The sequence below is a fragment of the Lepidochelys olivacea genome, assembly GCF_965140295.1.
Source record: "Lepidochelys olivacea isolate rLepOli2 genome assembly, chromosome: 27".
Lineage (NCBI taxonomy): Eukaryota > Metazoa > Chordata > Testudines > Cheloniidae > Lepidochelys > Lepidochelys olivacea.
This window is the reverse complement of record NC_140437.1, coordinates 7355192-7369045: the sequence shown is the minus strand read 5'-3', so window position 1 is coordinate 7369045 and position 13854 is coordinate 7355192. Positions and strand designations below refer to the sequence as shown.

Genomic DNA, 13854 nt, shown 5'->3' with positions numbered 1-13854 from the left:
GTAGTTGAAAGCAGCTATCAAATCCCCCCTCATTCTTCTCTTCTGCAGACTAAACAATCCCAGTTCCCTCCGCCTCTCCTCATAAGTCATGTGTTCCAGACCCCTAATCATTTTTGTTGCCCTTCGCTGGACTCTCTCCAATTTATCCACATCCTTCTTGTAGTGTGGGGCCCAAAACTGGACACAGTACTCCAGATGAGGCCTCACCAATGTCGAATAGAGGGGGACGATCACGTCCCTCGATCTGCTTGGTAGGCCCCTACTTATACATCCCAAAATGCCATTGGCCTTTTTGGCAACAAGGGCACATGCTGACTCATATCCATCTTCTCGTCCACTGTCACCCCTAGGTCCTTTTCCGCAGAACTGCTGCCTAGCCATTTGGTCCCTAGTCTGTAGCTGTGCATTGGGTTCTTCCGTCCTAAGTGCAGGACCCTGCACTTATCCTTATTGAACCTTATCAGATTTCTTTTGGCCCAATCCTCCAATTTGTCTAGGTCCCTCTGTATCCTATCCCTGCCCTCCAGCGTATCTACCACTCCTCCTAGTTTAGTATCATCCACAAATTTGCTGAGAGTGCAATCCACACCATCCTCCAGATCATTTATGAAGATATTGAATAAAACCGGCCCCAGGACCGACCCCTGGGGCACTCCACTTGACACCGGCTGCCAACTAGACATGGAGCCATTGGGTATCTCAAATCTCAGAAAGAGACAGAGGTTGTCTGGACAGTGGCCTGGCCTCTCCAAGAGACAGGACATCTTATCTGCAAACCCCGCCCCTCACGCAGCCCCCCGCTCCCATCCCTAGAAACCTTCTTGCACATTTAGGAGTTATGGAACCTGCCATTACACAACTGCTACCCAAGGGGGAAGAAGCCCACAGAACGGGCCGCTCTGTGCTCCGAGTCTGGAGAGGCTATTGATGTTTCAGTGGCCAGCAGCAGCATCTGCAGAGGTGAGCCGGATTAACCCCCCCTACCCCAATGACAAATCCAAAATCTGCCTGGTTGACCACAAAAGATGGTCCTGATTCTCTCACACGGTGTCCATCAAATAGCCCTGCAATGAAAAGCTACTGAGCTGGCAAGTAGCACATGGTGATTTCTCCACTCCTCTCTGAACAGCACATTTGCCAGCATAAGAAATTCATCCCAACCCCTTTTGGGGAGAAGAGGGGTAAGTGTAGTAACGATTCCAAACATGATCCTATGCACAAGCTCTCTTTTAACTTTGCATGCCACCCTCAGAGCCACAGCAGCCAATTAGCTAACCTGTTCTTCCTCTGGTGACTTAGCATTCCTGCTTCTCTTTTTAGAGGAAACTACATTTGAAGCTGGAGTCAAAGTTCAGATCCACAGCCAGTCGGAGCCACCCTTCGTCCAAGAGCTTGGGTTCGGAGTGGCCCCTGGATTTCAGACCTTTGTCGCCACACAGGAGCAACGGGTGAGTCTGTGGTTTGATGTGTGGAATGGGAACGTTTTCCTATGGTGTGTCACTTCTAAGGGGAGAGATGGAGAGACCCTTTCCTGAAGCAACTCCCCTAATCCTGTTTTCCCTGCACTTCTAGGAGGGGTAGAACCTACCCTAATGAGGCTGCTACTCTAAATAGGCCACTGAGTAGCCCAAGGTCTCGGTCACCACTCTGTCAGGAGGCAAATGTCATACAAACGTGGGTATGGCTGCTTGGTCACTTCTCCCACTCTTATCTCTGTGCCGCTCATTCTCCAGGCCTGGTGCTGCCCCTGCTGCTCCCAACTCTCCAGGGAACTTTGTGACATATGTATTTCTCCCCGTTTTTCATTTCAGCGGCAAATCGGATCACAGTTGAATTTACCTAAAACACCCCTGACAACAGAGAAATACATGGAGCAAGGACAGATGGGGAGGGGGGGATTTGGTGGGCGGTGTTTGTTTTCATTGGGTGTGGGGAGGAAGAGAAGGGTGCTGACCAGAAAAAACCTCTGCAAACCCTGAACCTGTCCAGTCTGGCTCTGAGTAGATGTTGCCATTCCTACTTGAAAACTGAGAGGTGCTTTATCTTTGTGACAAAACCAGCATGGTGGGCAGAGTGCTCTCTTGCAACCCACAGCTTGAGAACCACTGAGTTACATATTTAAACCCTACCCCTTGAATGGAAGCTTGCTGGCATTCTACCACGCTATGGGATCTCAGGCTACGAAGAGGAAATTTCAGCACTGAAGAGTTGGTTGCAGAATTAGGAGTGAAGCCCTGTGCATAAATTTTGGCTTGTTTGTTGACTTGGATGTTCGCAGTAAAATGTAAAGTTTCAAAGGGGCAAAGGGGCTGCCACTAGTGCTGGGCAGACATCGTTTTTCTTCTGTCTGATGTATGCCCACACCTTTGAAGTCAGCAGAACCATGCTGAAAATTGCATAGAAACAAATTTACTTCCAGAATGTTGGCATTTCTGCCTCCCGTTCTGATCAGAACCGGGGCATGTTTGAAAATGAAGACTAGCATTGGCCAAAGCCTTTCCCCATCTCCAGCGATAACTAGCTTATTTTATCCAAACTGGTTTGTCCATCTGTAACTGTCACTGGGATGATCTTATTAATGAAGTCCATATGAGACACACAGATCTGATGGCTATTTACAGGAAGGCTGCTGTACGCAGACCTAGCAGTATAAAAGGATGTTAAACTGAGTATAAATATTTTGTATATGCACTCTAAAGCCTGCAATGCAAAGAGGCCTTAGTGTAGATAAGAACCAGGCCCACTGGAATTCCATACTAGTACTTATGGTAACGACTAATGGCTAAAAATCTGTACACAGAAATTCTCATTTGTCCCATCATTGCCTGCCCTCAGTAGCTGGTGCTTTGTGCTCTCTGAGAGGATTATGCAAGACTGAAGACAGGGTGTGGAATCTGCCCTGCCGGTCTTACAAACACACAGCTCCCCCTTGTGACTGGGGAAGAGAACGTGCCAGCCGGCTGGAGAGCTCTGCCCCCATTCCATGTGGCCAGCCTAGCCCAGAGGGTGAAAACTCTGTCAAATCCAGTAGCATTCCAGAGCAAAAGAGGAGACCAGTAGGGAGTAATCGCCCAGAGGAAGTTCCCTGTGTGCATGCAAGATCTTTGCACATATCCCCTGCTGGCTGTTCGCACACTAAGCTGGAAGCATGCGTGAACACAGGCCAAAGGCTGATTTGTGCCACTGAGGCTAGAAGCCAGGCTTTGCTAGCAAGGTTGATTTGCTGCAGTTAAATCAGTCTGTGATCCTCCCTGTGACGCATTGGAATAACGAATCCCTGACAGCACCCCCGCCCTCAGGTCTGGATGGGTGACAGTCAGAGAGACTTTTATTCATTGCCTGTCATTTGAAACAAGTGTGTGTGAAATTCTAATCTGGCAGGATTGTGGGAGGGTAGAAGGTTGGTAACACACAGATTATTTCTGGAGTGGATGAACTGGAGGCTGACGGTAGCTTGTCGGCAGGGCTCATTACTCCTGGGGAGGGCTGTGCAAAACCCAAACAGTCAGAACAATAGCATTTAGTTCCACGTGAAAGGAAACGTTTTGTTTTCAAGGGTTCTTTTTACCTTTAAAAAAAATTGATCTAAAATTTGAAAGGAGACAATAGAAAAATGTGGGCCAGCGAGAGGTAGAATGACTTTGAGGCCTGGCCGTTTGGGCATCTGCCGGGAGGTGGCAGACCCAAACTCCCGTCCCACTGCTACACTGACTCATTATTTATGCCCAGTGGAACAGCTTTGACAGGAGAGATTGAGAGCCTGCCCCAGATGACCCTCTAGCCTAGTGGTTAGGGCAAGTTCAAATCCCTTCTTCACAGCAAGCCGCAGGGGGGGACCTGGGTCTCCCACGCCCGGGGGGAGTGGGCTAATCACTGGGAGAAATGTTAACAGAGGGACACCTCCTCCGTTTGTCTTGGAGAATGACTGACCTGGTGCAGGCACCTGCCTCCTGGCTGTGAATCCCAAGCAGAAGGAGACGCCTCCCTCCGGCCCAGAGTTGGGGCCCTACATCCCTATGAGGGGCGGGGCTTCAGCTTCACCCCGCTTCCTGACCTTTCCTATTGGCTAGTTTAGGGAGCTCCCTGCTCAGCTTGCTGGCTTGTAGGTTCCCAGGAATGGGAGTCACAAAAGTTTGGTGCTGCTGTGCTCAGCGTGGTAACGCCCAAATCACCCCCCTTCCTGTGCAGAGCAGCGGAAGGGTCTGAAAGTGGCCCTGGCTTGGAAAGAACGGCCTAGGCCTTTGCCTTATTTCATAGCATCGGAGACATGTCGGGCTGGACGGGACCTTGCCAGGTCAGCAAGTCCAGGCCCCCTGCGCTGAGACAGGACCAATAAACCTAGATCATCTGTGAGTGGGGTTTGCCCAGCCTGTTCTTCAACACCTCCAGGGTTGGAAATTCCTCAACCTCCCTGGGAAGCCTGTTTGAGCTTCACTACCTTGAGAGTTAGAACATTTTTCCTAATATCTCACCTAAATCTCCCTTGCTGCAGATTAAGCCCATTACTCCTTGTCCTACCTTCAGTGGAGATGGACAACAACGGATCCCCATCCTCTTTATAACAGCCCTGGGGGGCTGGAACAATGTGTACAGTGGGGGTGTGCTGAAAGCCAGTGAACCAAACTGTAAACCCTGCATAGGATGGAAACTGCTTCAAGCCAAGGGGGGCTGCCCTCCCCCGCACACTTGGTTCCAGCACCCCTGGAACAGCCCTTAACATATTTGAGGACTTATCAGGTTCCCTACCCCCCACCCCAGTCTTCTTTTCTTGAGACTAAACATGCCCCATTTTTTTAATGTTTTAAATCCTTGTCAGCCTGGTCCTGGTATCAGTGAGCCATCAACCCATGCTTGGGTTGCCAGGTGATCTGGTGATTGATTGCTAGGGCTAGAATGGGTGATCCTTATAAGCAGGGGACTATCGAGTAGGAGTAGGAAGGTGATATTACCTGTGTGTATGGCATTGGTGTAACCGTGACTGCTAGACTGGGCCCAGTTCTGGTGTCCACACCTCCAAAGGATATAGAGAAATTGGAGAGGGTTTAGAGAATGGCTGTGAATATGATTCGAGGTCTGAGAAACCTTCCTCACAGTGAGAGTTAAGGTCTGTCTACACTGCACGTTAAGTCCAGGCTCAGACTTAGGTTTCAGCCTAAGCTCTTTTTCCGTCCACACACAGATCAGTCAGACTGGTCAGCAAGCACTCAGGACTGGGGTCCTAGGATCATGGTAGGGGGATGGGTCATAGCCAAGTCCAGCTGTGACTCAGGTCCACATCCTGTCATTTTGCAGCGTGGACCAAATCAAGGTGCAGACTGGAGTCAGAAGGTCTGTGTAGCGCAGTATGGACATGTTAGCAAGGTTCTGAGACCCGAGTCCAGCAATTGTAAACCATGTTTACAATGCAGCGTGGATGCTCAAGCATGGCTTTGGAAACACCACGTCCACCAGCCCCACAGACTGTGTTTGCAATGCAGTGTAGACGTGGCCAAAGAACTCGACCTTTTTAACTTACTGAGGTTCAGAGGCAAGTTGCTTACTTTCGGTAAGTCCCTAACAGAGGAGATGACTTCTGATAGTAGATGGCTCTCCAGGCCATCAGATCAAAGTCAAACGAGATCCGTCCCTGGAAGCTGAAGCTAGACCACTTCAAAACGGGAACAAGGCACCATTTTTTTTAACATCACTTATCTCAGGGTATGATAGATTCTCCACATGAATTCTTTAACTCGAGACTGGATGTCTCTGTCTCGAATGGACACTGTAGAGGAACCTCAGGGTATTGGACTAGATGCAGGGTAAGATTCCCTGGCCAGGTGATTGATTGCACTGGCCGTAAATTCTCTGACCTCACTGCCTCCCTGGTGTCCACCTCAGACCATCTCTCCCCAGGTATAAAAATCACCTGAAAGCTGTTTTATTCCAAGGGTATTTGGTGACTACCACTGTTTTCAATATGGATTACCTCATAATGACCCCCAGGCCTTGATTGTTTTCTGTTTGGATTTCATAAGGGTGAATCATTCACTGTATTGTTTCTATTACATTTGCCAGAGCCCACAGAGTGGATTTCATCCCTGCCTTACCTTGTCTGGCTGCAGGCCAGCTGATGCCTCTGTTTCCCCTCATACAGGTTGGCTCTCTTGACCTGCCCAGGACATACTGCCACGCCCCAAGTCTCTTTCTGGGCACAGCTTTATCCTTAAAACTTAGTCAAAACATCAAACCCAAAACAGTTCCTCTAGATAGGCCCTGGGCTACAGTTCCTGTTGGCTTTTCCCCTGGCTTGTCTCCATGCTGACAGGAAGACATGCCCTTTCCTTCAGTCCCCTCTGTTTCAGGGCCCACTGCAGAGGCCTGTCTCCTGTTGCAGCTCCTTCCAGCTGAGCTTTCTCAGCCCTTCCTAGAAAACACCTGACACCTTCTCAGCTGGGCCTGATAAATGAACAGGGCTGGCTGGCTCCCAGCCCTCAAAGGGGCAGGCAACCCTGTGGCCGTCCCTTCAGAGTATTGTTGTTTGGTGTTGTGTAACTGGCTGGTGAGGGTGTGTTACAGGTCCCCTCCATGGCTGCTTCCCAGAGGAGATGAGTTGGTACAACCAGCAGCTATGGCAGCCTGGCTCTCAAGCTAGCTGGCTCTGAAAGTCTCTGGTTCAGTTCCTGGCCCGTTGGCCCAAGAGGGTGGCTATCACAGTTGCTCACTTACAACAGTCCCAACATGTGCTAGCCACTTTCCAGAAACTCAAGAAGGGACGGTCCCTGCCCATGGGGGCTCAGGGTTGAAGGACAAAGGGAGATTAGAGGAAAGGGGTTTATGTAAATCAGCTTGTCTCCTTGCAGGCAGCATGACAATATTTCAATTATTTATTATCACCAATGGTGGGAGGCCAGCAGCTCATAACACATCACTTCCCTCGTGTCCCAGTGGCGATACGTTATCCCTGGACTGATCAATGAGATGTGACATTGCTGTTAGATCTGGATACTTTTTAGGAGTTTGAAAGTCAGCAGGTGGCATAAAGCTCTTTCCTGGAGCTTCTATTCTTCACCTTCCTCGTTGCCCTACTCAGGTTCTTCCTGCCCTTGCGGTCTCCTTCCAGTGCAATGGGACTCAAAAACTCAGAGCCAGTTTCAGGAGGCGTTGGGTTTTTTGGCCATCCATGGTGTAGAGCAAGAGCTCTTCCGCTTCCTCTCAGATTAACTCAAGGACACTCACCACCCGATTTACCACTTACCAGTGGAAATTTACCACCAAACTTACCTGTAAGCCAAGGACCACATGGACACTGGAACCCAAATAACCACAGCAGGTTCGATACACACCGGTTGTTATTTCACTACAAGTCTGTGCGTGGACGTTCGTATTCTGAAATATAATGAGCTAACTGAAGTCAGTGCATGGACTTGCAGCAAAGTAATTAAAAGTGTCTTAGGAGAAGTAACCCATTTAGTTATTTCAGTGCCAGTTTTCAGGTAAGCAAGTGCCAAGGAAGGGCAGTGGATTCTTTTGGTTTATCAAGTAATGGGTTTTTGCCTGTCTGTGTCTTGTGTGAAAATCCAGCAGGCTCTAGAAAATGAGCTGCTTTTATTCTTCAGCAACCAAGAACTCATTTCTAGTTGAACACATCAGTAATAGGTGGGTAAAATGCTCTTTGGGGGCACAGGCAACAGCTGTTCAGATATCGAACAGCTGCTCTCTAATCAACACATGATTTGCCTGCCAAACCTTCTCCATTCCCACATCTATGGCTCAGACTCCTTAGGCCTGTCCAACCCTCCAGGGAGAAGTTGTTGCAAGCCGGCAGTGCTGCCAAGGCGTATATTGACCACACACCCGAATGCCCAGTGCCTCTGGAATTGCACCATTTTGCACCTAGCTGCCCCCTCCTGCACGCTGGGGCAGTGGGAGTGGGACCAACTTGCTTTCCTCCCCCTCCTTTCATCCACCTTGCCAAGATGCAGCTACAGTATATCAAAATAATATACTGGGACTTGCCAGGTGGGAGAATGTTCCCCTTCCATACACCACGGAGTGAACCCACTGCTCCATGCCTGAGAACACAGTGGTCATTCGCGCTGGGAGTTAGATCGCCGCAGCAAGGTGGTACACTGGACTGGAGAGGCTGTTGATTCAAGGTGTGATACTACCGAATAGGCTGCTGCTAATTCATTAGGGCTTGTCTGCCCTTAAAATGCTACAGTGGTGCAGACCCTGCCACATCCCTGAAAGGTGGGAGCTAGGTTGACGGGGAATTCTCTCACTGACCTAGCGCTATCTACACTGGGGGGGGGGAGGGGAGATTGATTTAACTGTGTTGCTCAGGGACATGGATTTTTCACACCCTTGGATGATGTAGTTACACCAACCTAATTTCCTGGTGTAGACCAGGCCTTAGGCGTCTATTCCCCCAGCAATTTCTTTGGCACGCACTTTTTGCTACAGAATGCACACATCAGATGCTACAGCTTCCATAGGGAAGGGGAACAGGCAGTGGAAACAGGGTGTACGTGTGGTGAGGGGGCGGGTGTACACACCCACAGCAATGCGGGGAGTACGTATTCATTTATTGGCATGTGCAGAGGCTTCTGTTAAAGTGACCGTGTCGGGAATTGAAAAACACCCTCATCTGAATTAATACCAGCGCTTTGGATTAGTAAAACTGGAGTGATTTTAAAAAAAACTCGTCTTTATCTAATTTTATTATTTATGCGGTCTGTTGTGTCATTAGCATGGCATGGCAGGCCACTACCCTAACCACTGGACCAGCCTCCCTCTCGTTTTCTGTGGGTTTGCTTTGTCCATTTCCAAATCCAGAAATCAAGTAGTAACAGCGATGTTTTCCAAAAGGAGTTTCCAACGGAGAGGTGCAGTCAAATTGACCAGATGCTTGCTGTACGCCAAACACTGCAATGCTCTGCTGGTGCATACCAGCCCCAGAGAGACCTACGGTGCAGAAAGGAAACTGACCAGTTGTTTTCATTGGGCCCCCTGAGGGTGAAATGCACAGAGTAACCCAGCAGAACAAGAGGGGAAGGACTGGCCAGTGGTTAGAGTGGTACCCTGGCAAACATGTTCAAGACTGTGTGGTGCTCAGATACTCTGGTAATGTGGGTTTAGAGCTACAAGGGACTGGCCTAAATAGTGACATCCGGTGAATGAGATTTTTAAAAAAAAAAACTATTCCAGTTTTACTAATCCAAAGAGGTGGTGTTCATACAGATGAGGGTGGTTTTCAATTCCCGGCAGCGTCACTTTAACGCAAGCCTCTGCACATGCCAATAAATGAACACTCCCCTCCCACCTCCACACCTCTTTCTACTGCTTGCTCCCTCCCCCCGGAAGCTGTTGCACCTGATGTGTACCTTCTGTAGCAAAGAGTGTGTGATAAAGAAATTGCTGGAGGAATAGAAGCCTAACTGATTATCAGCAGAATCTTTGGCAGTGATTATTGTGCCTCAGTTCAATGGTAACTCCAGTCTAGCGTTTGTATTTGTGCATCTGACTCATTAAAGTTGAATAGGAGATTAAGGCATGTTTTGGTCAACTTTAGCAGAGTCTCTGAAATGCCAGCTCAGAGTCTGGGGGCAGCGTGGTACCAAGGAGCACAGCTCACGTCATTAAAAGTTGTAGCAATCTGCTCTTCTAGATGGCCCTGCAGTCATTTATCTCTAATGAGCTGCGTATCACAAATCACTTACCAAACTTGAATGAGTCTGAACCCCACAAGCAGGCCTGAGATGTTGGGAAGCATCATAGAATTGTAGGGCTGGAAGGGACCTCAAGAGGTCATCAATTCCAGCCCCCTGTGCTGAGGCAGGACCTAGTAAATCTAGACCATCCTTGACTGGTGTTTGTCCAGCCTGTTCTTAAAAACCTCCAATGACGGGGATTCTACAGCCTCCCTAGATATCCCGTTCCAGTGCGTATCTATTCTTTAGTTAAGAATCAGAGGGGTAGCCGTGTTAGTCTGGATCTGTAAAAGTGGCAAAGAGTCCTGTGGCACCTGATAGACTAACAGACATATTGGAGCATCAGCTTTCATGGGTGAATACCCACTTTGTCAGATGCATGTAGTGGAAATTTCCAGAGGCAGGCATAAATATGCAAGCAAGAATCAGGCTAGGGATAACGAGGTTAGTTCAATCAGGGAGGATGAGGCCGTCTTCTAGCAGTTGAGGTGTGAACACCAAGGGAGGAGAAACGGCTTTTGTAGTTGGCTAGCCATTCACAGTCTTTGTTTAATCCTGAGATGATGGTGTCAAATTTGCAAATGAACTGAAGCTCAGCAGTTTCTCTTTGAAGTCTGGTCCTGAAGTTTTTTTGCTGCAGGATGGCTACCTTTACATCTGCTATTGTGTGTCCAGGGAGTTTGAAGTGTTCTCCTACAGGTTTTTGTATATTGCCATTCCTAATATCTGATTTGTGTCCATTTATCCTTTCCACTACATGCATCTGACAAAGTGGGTATTCACCCACGAAAGCTGATGCTCCAATATGTCTGTTAGTCTATCAGGTGCCACAGGACTCTTTGCCGCTTTTAGTTAAGAAGTTTTTCCTAATAACTAATCTAAATGTCCCTTGCTGCAGTTTAAGCCCTGTCAAGGTTCCTTCCCCACTCTGAACTCTAGGATACAGATGTGGAGACCTGCATGAGAACCTCCTAAGCTTACTTTTACCAGCTTAGGTTAAAACTTCCCAAGGTACAAACTATTTTACCTTTGCCCTTGGACTTCCACTGCCACCACCAAACATTTATCTGGGTTTATTTTTATTAGGAAAGCGTTGTTTTGAAATGTCTTTCCCAAAAAAATCCTCCCAACCCTTGCACCCCACTTCCTGGGGAAGGTTTGGTAAAAATCCTCACCAATTTGCATAGGTGACCACAGACCCAAACCCTTGGATCTTAAGAACAATGAAAAAACATTTAGTTTCTGAAAAGAAGGATTTTAATAGAAGTAAAAAGAATCACCTGTGTAAAATCAGGATGGTAAATACCTTACAAGGGTAATTAGATTCTAAACATAGAGAATTCCTCTAGGCAAAACCTTAAGTTACAAAAAGGCACACAGAGAGGAATATCCATTCTATTCAGCACAACTTAATTTCTCAGCCATTTAAAGAAATCATAATCTAATGCATATCTAGCTAGATTACTTACTAAATTCTAAGACTCCATTCCTGTTCTGTCCCCAGCAAAAGCATCACACAGACAGACCCTTTGTTTTTCCCTCCCCCCCAGCTTTTGAAAGTATCTTGTCTCCTCATTGGTCATTTTGGTCAGGTGCCAGCGAGGTTATCGTAGCTTCTTAACCCTTTACAGGTGAGAGGATCTTTCCTCTGGCCAGGAGGGATTTTAAAGGGGTTTACCCTTCCCTTTATATTCATGACAAGCCCTTTTTGTCCTACCCTCCATGCACATGAAGAACAATTGATCACCAGCCTATTTAAAACAGCCCTTAAAATATCGGAACGCTGTTATCAGGTCCTCCCTCGGTTGTCTCTTCTCTAGACTAAACATGCCCAGTTATTTCAACCTTTCCTGTTCTAAACTTCTGATCAGTTCTGTTGCTCTCCTCTGGACACTTTGATTTGTCTGAATCTTTCCTAACATGGGATGCCCAAAAATCAGGATAGGGGACAGAGCGCCCTCAGTTTGGAGGCTACCGTTACTGCTCTTAATATGACATGGTGCTGGGGAGCAGCATCATTATATCAATTTTATATATTGGGAAAATTGAGGCACAGAGAGAGAAGGTGACTTACCCAAGGTAACAAAATGAGTCAGGGCCGGAGCAAGGGTCCCCTGATTCTCAGTCCATTGTTCCAGCCATTACACCACCTTTATTTGAGATTGAGCACTCCATTGATCATTTACCGGCCTGATCATTTACTCCTCTATGATTACTTGTTTGTTTGCTTGTAAAGAAAGCCTTTTGCTGTTTGGCAGCAGACAAAAGGAGGATTTTTGTTTAGTGAACCATTGCCAGCTGTGAAAAACGACTCCAACAAAGCCACTAGCCCCCTTAGGAAGATCACATTAGCGCCGTAAAATCCACTAATGGCTTAAGTGCTAGAAATGAATTACTAGAGCGATGATTAATAAATACCTTTGCAGCCTTTTACATGGCACTCTGCAGCAAACTCATTTATTAGTTCTCAAATAGGCAATGAAATGCAGAGTTGAGTATTCTATTATACTACGCACCCACTGAAGCAGTTTGGCAAAATCTCCTTCTCAAATGCAACGTGTGTTACAGGAGCAAGTGGTAATTGGAAATATTTGTCTCCCTTTAACATGGCTGCTTCACGGATGTTAGGAAACGCGTCTGTGGCCTAATGCCTACAGAAAAAACAAATAATGTTCTCGTTCATGCACACCCAAAGAGTTGGGCTCCAGAACATGGTTCTCGAGCAGGGGGGCCATAACCCGAGGGGATCAAGACAAGGTGTAAGGGGGTGGGAATCAACCCACCTTTTCTAGGTTGCTAAAGAGGAGAGGGGTCTCAGCTAGGCCTGAGCTGGATGGGAGGGAGGGGACCAAAGAGGAGCCTGGTATGAAAAAGGTTGTGAGCTACTGCTTTATAGGTTAAAGGCAAATACCCCACCATGGGGCAGGGGTGAGCTGCAGTCAGGATCATTCACTTGTTCCTATTCTGCTGCTTGCCCTGCCTTCCCTTGCTCTTAAAGGTTCTTTAGAGACCACAGCTGCAAACCTTTCTCCTTTGCTTTAGTTTCCACTTCCAGAGTGTCCTGTTTTATTAACAAAAACAGGACTACACAAAACACTTGAGGAAGCAATTCCCCCTAGAGAATGAAAGGAGGAAGGTGAGCTTGGATTGAATTGCCTAGTGTGACTGAATTAGAACTGTGTGTCATAGGCCCTGTACTGCTAATAGCAGGTGATGATTTTCCTTTAGTTTGGAGGGCTTTTGCTGGGATTTCTGAATGGCCTGGTGTGCACCCTAGGAATAGCCAGGTCATTTCTCGGTGGCCACTGATGTATTACATTGAAGCAGAGTTGAGTGGGGCCAGGTACAGTGCTGGGAAGAGTTGGTTTGAATCCTCGTTGCAAATGGTCACTCATGCACACTCCAGAGCTTTCCCTTGAGGGTTTGGCCAGCAGGCCCCTGGGATTACTTGACCCCATGGCAGAGGGGATTGCTAGCTCGCTGCCTCTCTGGTTGGGAGCATGCAGGGGGCAGCTTATCATAGGCCAGCCAGATGGGTGTCTGAAAGTCAGAGAGGTGGCACCCAGTTAGAAAGAGAACTGGCTCCCAAAGGGAGTTGGCAGGAAATCCCCTTGTCCCTGGGAGAGGACGATGGGAAGTGGATATGTATTTGGAGCTGCTGCCCTCTGGATGTCTCCTCCATTCTGTGTGCAACATGGCACAGCCAGTCAAGTACATTGAGGTGTGTGCTGGACAGGAATGGGTATCTTCTGAATCAAGTACTGACCAGTGCCGAAGGCACTAGATGGACCCTTGATCTGAGCATCTTGAATTGTAAGGAAACTGGCCTTTCATACTCCCCCCATTGAATGCAATTCCTCAGAGTTCTATTCTCCTGGCTAGTTACTTAGAATCATAGAATCATAGAATATCAGGGTTGGAAGGGACCCCAGAAGGTCATCTAGTCCAACCCCCTGCTCAAAGCAGGACCAATTCCCAGTTAAATCATCCCAGCCAGGGCTTTGTCAAGCCTGACCTTAAAAACCTCTAAGGAAGGAGATTCTACCATCTCCCTAGGTAACGCATTCCAGTGTTTCACCACCCTCTTAGTGAAAAAGTTTTTCCTAATATCCAATCTAAACCTCCCCCACTGCAACTTGAGACCATTACTCCTCGTTCTGTCATC

The 13854-nt window shown here is 47.8% G+C and overlaps 1 protein-coding gene across 4 annotated transcripts in view; it reads left to right on the top strand.

The window, feature by feature from the left end:
* LOC311513594 (acid-sensing ion channel 2) overlaps nucleotides 1–13854 on the top strand; it is a 1297158-nt gene that overhangs the window by 1158809 nt on the left and 124495 nt on the right. For all 4 annotated transcript variants that reach the window (XM_084615520.1, XM_084615519.1, XM_084615517.1 and 1 more), the window contains exon 3: nucleotides 1321–1448. In XM_084615520.1, the coding sequence (XP_084471646.1) occupies nucleotides 1321–1448 (128 nt within the window). The remainder of the gene's footprint in view (nucleotides 1–1320; nucleotides 1449–13854) is intronic.